The 1,891-nt window shown below is 54.5% G+C and overlaps 1 protein-coding gene across 1 annotated transcript; it reads right to left on the reverse strand.

The window, feature by feature from the left end:
- Positions 1–111: 111 nt before the first annotated feature.
- Positions 112–1,842, reverse strand: RACK1 (receptor for activated C kinase 1; the record flags this gene model as incomplete). The annotated part of the gene is made up of 3 exons (XM_010162324.2): positions 112–310; positions 739–879; positions 1,732–1,842. Coding segments are annotated over 3 exons (451 nt in total), but the record flags the coding sequence as incomplete, so codon positions are not given.
- Positions 1,843–1,891: the final 49 nt, after the last annotated feature.

Genomic DNA, 1,891 nt, shown 5'->3' on the forward strand with positions numbered 1-1,891 from the left:
AGGACAAGGGTCTCTGGTCTTCAAGAGGACAGATCCCAATGGAGACACCACAACCCCTTTCAGATGTTGGGGAGATCAAAGATTGAGAAGGGACCCCAAGGAAGTTCTTGCTCTTGATGGTGGAGGTGACACCAAGTGTGTCCTGATGGTCCCCCAAGGTTGGGGATGGTGGGAACATGGAGAAGAAGATGGTTTTTACCTGTCCATCTGCAGACCAGGCCAAGGACGTGCACTGGGGTGGTTCAGCTTTGCTGCTGGTGCTGATCACCTCCTGCTTCAGCTCATCCACGATGATTTTACCTTCCAGGTCCTACAGGAGAAGAAGAAGATGATGAAGATGAAGGAAGGAAGAAGTTCTACAGAGAGAAAATGTCCTCACTTGAACCCAACCCAAGGTTGGAAGGTCTTGAGGGATCCACTGCTCAGAAACAGCCTCTGGATTTCCACATGGAGACACAAGTCAGATGGCACTGAAGTGTTTCATCACAGCCTGGTGGCCACCACCAACCCTCCCCCCTTGGCCAAGAGACCATACCAAGGGGCACCCTGGTGAAGGACAATCCTCCTCCTGGTTCTTCAAGAGGACAAATCCCAATGGAGAGAGAAAAAAACCAAAGCCAGGACCTTCATCCACCATGAAGATGATTCCAAACTCAAACTCAACCCAAAAGCTGGAGGAGAAGTTGAGTTCTGGAGGAACCCTGCCCAGATGGAGGTGAGGACCAAGAGGTGACCTACCCAGATCTTGATGCTGGGTCCGGTGGCAGCACAGAGCCAGTAGCGGTTGGGGCTGAAGCACAAAGCGTTGATGATGTCTCCTCCATCCAAGGTGTAGAGGTGTTTGCCTTCGTTCAGGTCCCAGAGCATGGCCTGGCCATCCTGGGGGGCAGAAGAAGAACCTTTTTCCACCCAAAAGAACCTTTTTCCACCCCAAAAGGACCTTTTTTTCCACCCCAAAAGGGGCTTTTTTTCCATCAAGGGTTGAAATTGAAGATCTAAAGAAGGTTCCTGGAACTGAGTGAACATCTTGGCCAACGTCTTCACTCCCAGGACCATCAAATCAAGTCAGATCTTTGGGTTGTTACCACCCAACTCAAGTGATGACCAAGATATGGAGCCCACAGGAATGAGATGGAGCTGTTGGTGGGACACCTCCAGCTGGTGGGACACCCAGAACCTCATCTCCAGCTGTTGGTGGGACACCAGGACCTCATCATCTCCAGCTGGTGGGACACCCAGGTCTCATCTACACCTGGTGGGACACCCAGATCTCATCTCCAGCTGGTGGGACACCCAGGACCTCATCTCCACCTGGTGGGACACCCAGATCTCATCTCCAGCTGGTGGGACACCCAGATCTCATCTCCACCTGGTGGGACACCCAGATCTCATCTCCAGCTGGTGGGACACCCAGGACCTCATCTTCACCTGGTGGGACACCCAGGTCTCATCTCCAGCTGGTGGGACACCCAGATCTCATCTCCAGCTGGTGGGACACCCAGGACCTCATCTTCACCTGGTGGGACACCCAGGTCTCATCTCCAGCTGGTGGGACACCCAGATCTCATCTCCAGCTGGTGGGACACCCAGGACCTCATCTTCACCTGGTGGGACACCCAGGTCTCATCTCCAGCTGGTGGGACACCCAGATCTCATCTCCAGCTGGTGGGACACCCAGGACCTCCCTCATCTCCAGGGGGTGGGACACCCAGGTCTCGTCTCGACACGTACCTTGCCCCCAGAGGCACAGAGGGAGCCGTCTGGGGAGACGGTCACCGTGTTCAGGTAGCCCGTGTGCCCGATGTGGTTGGTCTTCAGCTTGCAGTTGGCCAGATTCCAAACCTGGGGGGAGAAGAAAAAGAGAAGGAGGAGGAGGAGGAGGAGAAGGAGG

The sequence above is a fragment of the Antrostomus carolinensis genome, unplaced genomic scaffold (genome assembly GCF_000700745.2).
Source record: "Antrostomus carolinensis isolate BGI_N321 unplaced genomic scaffold, ASM70074v2 scaffold29342, whole genome shotgun sequence".
NCBI lineage: Eukaryota > Metazoa > Chordata > Aves > Caprimulgiformes > Caprimulgidae > Antrostomus > Antrostomus carolinensis.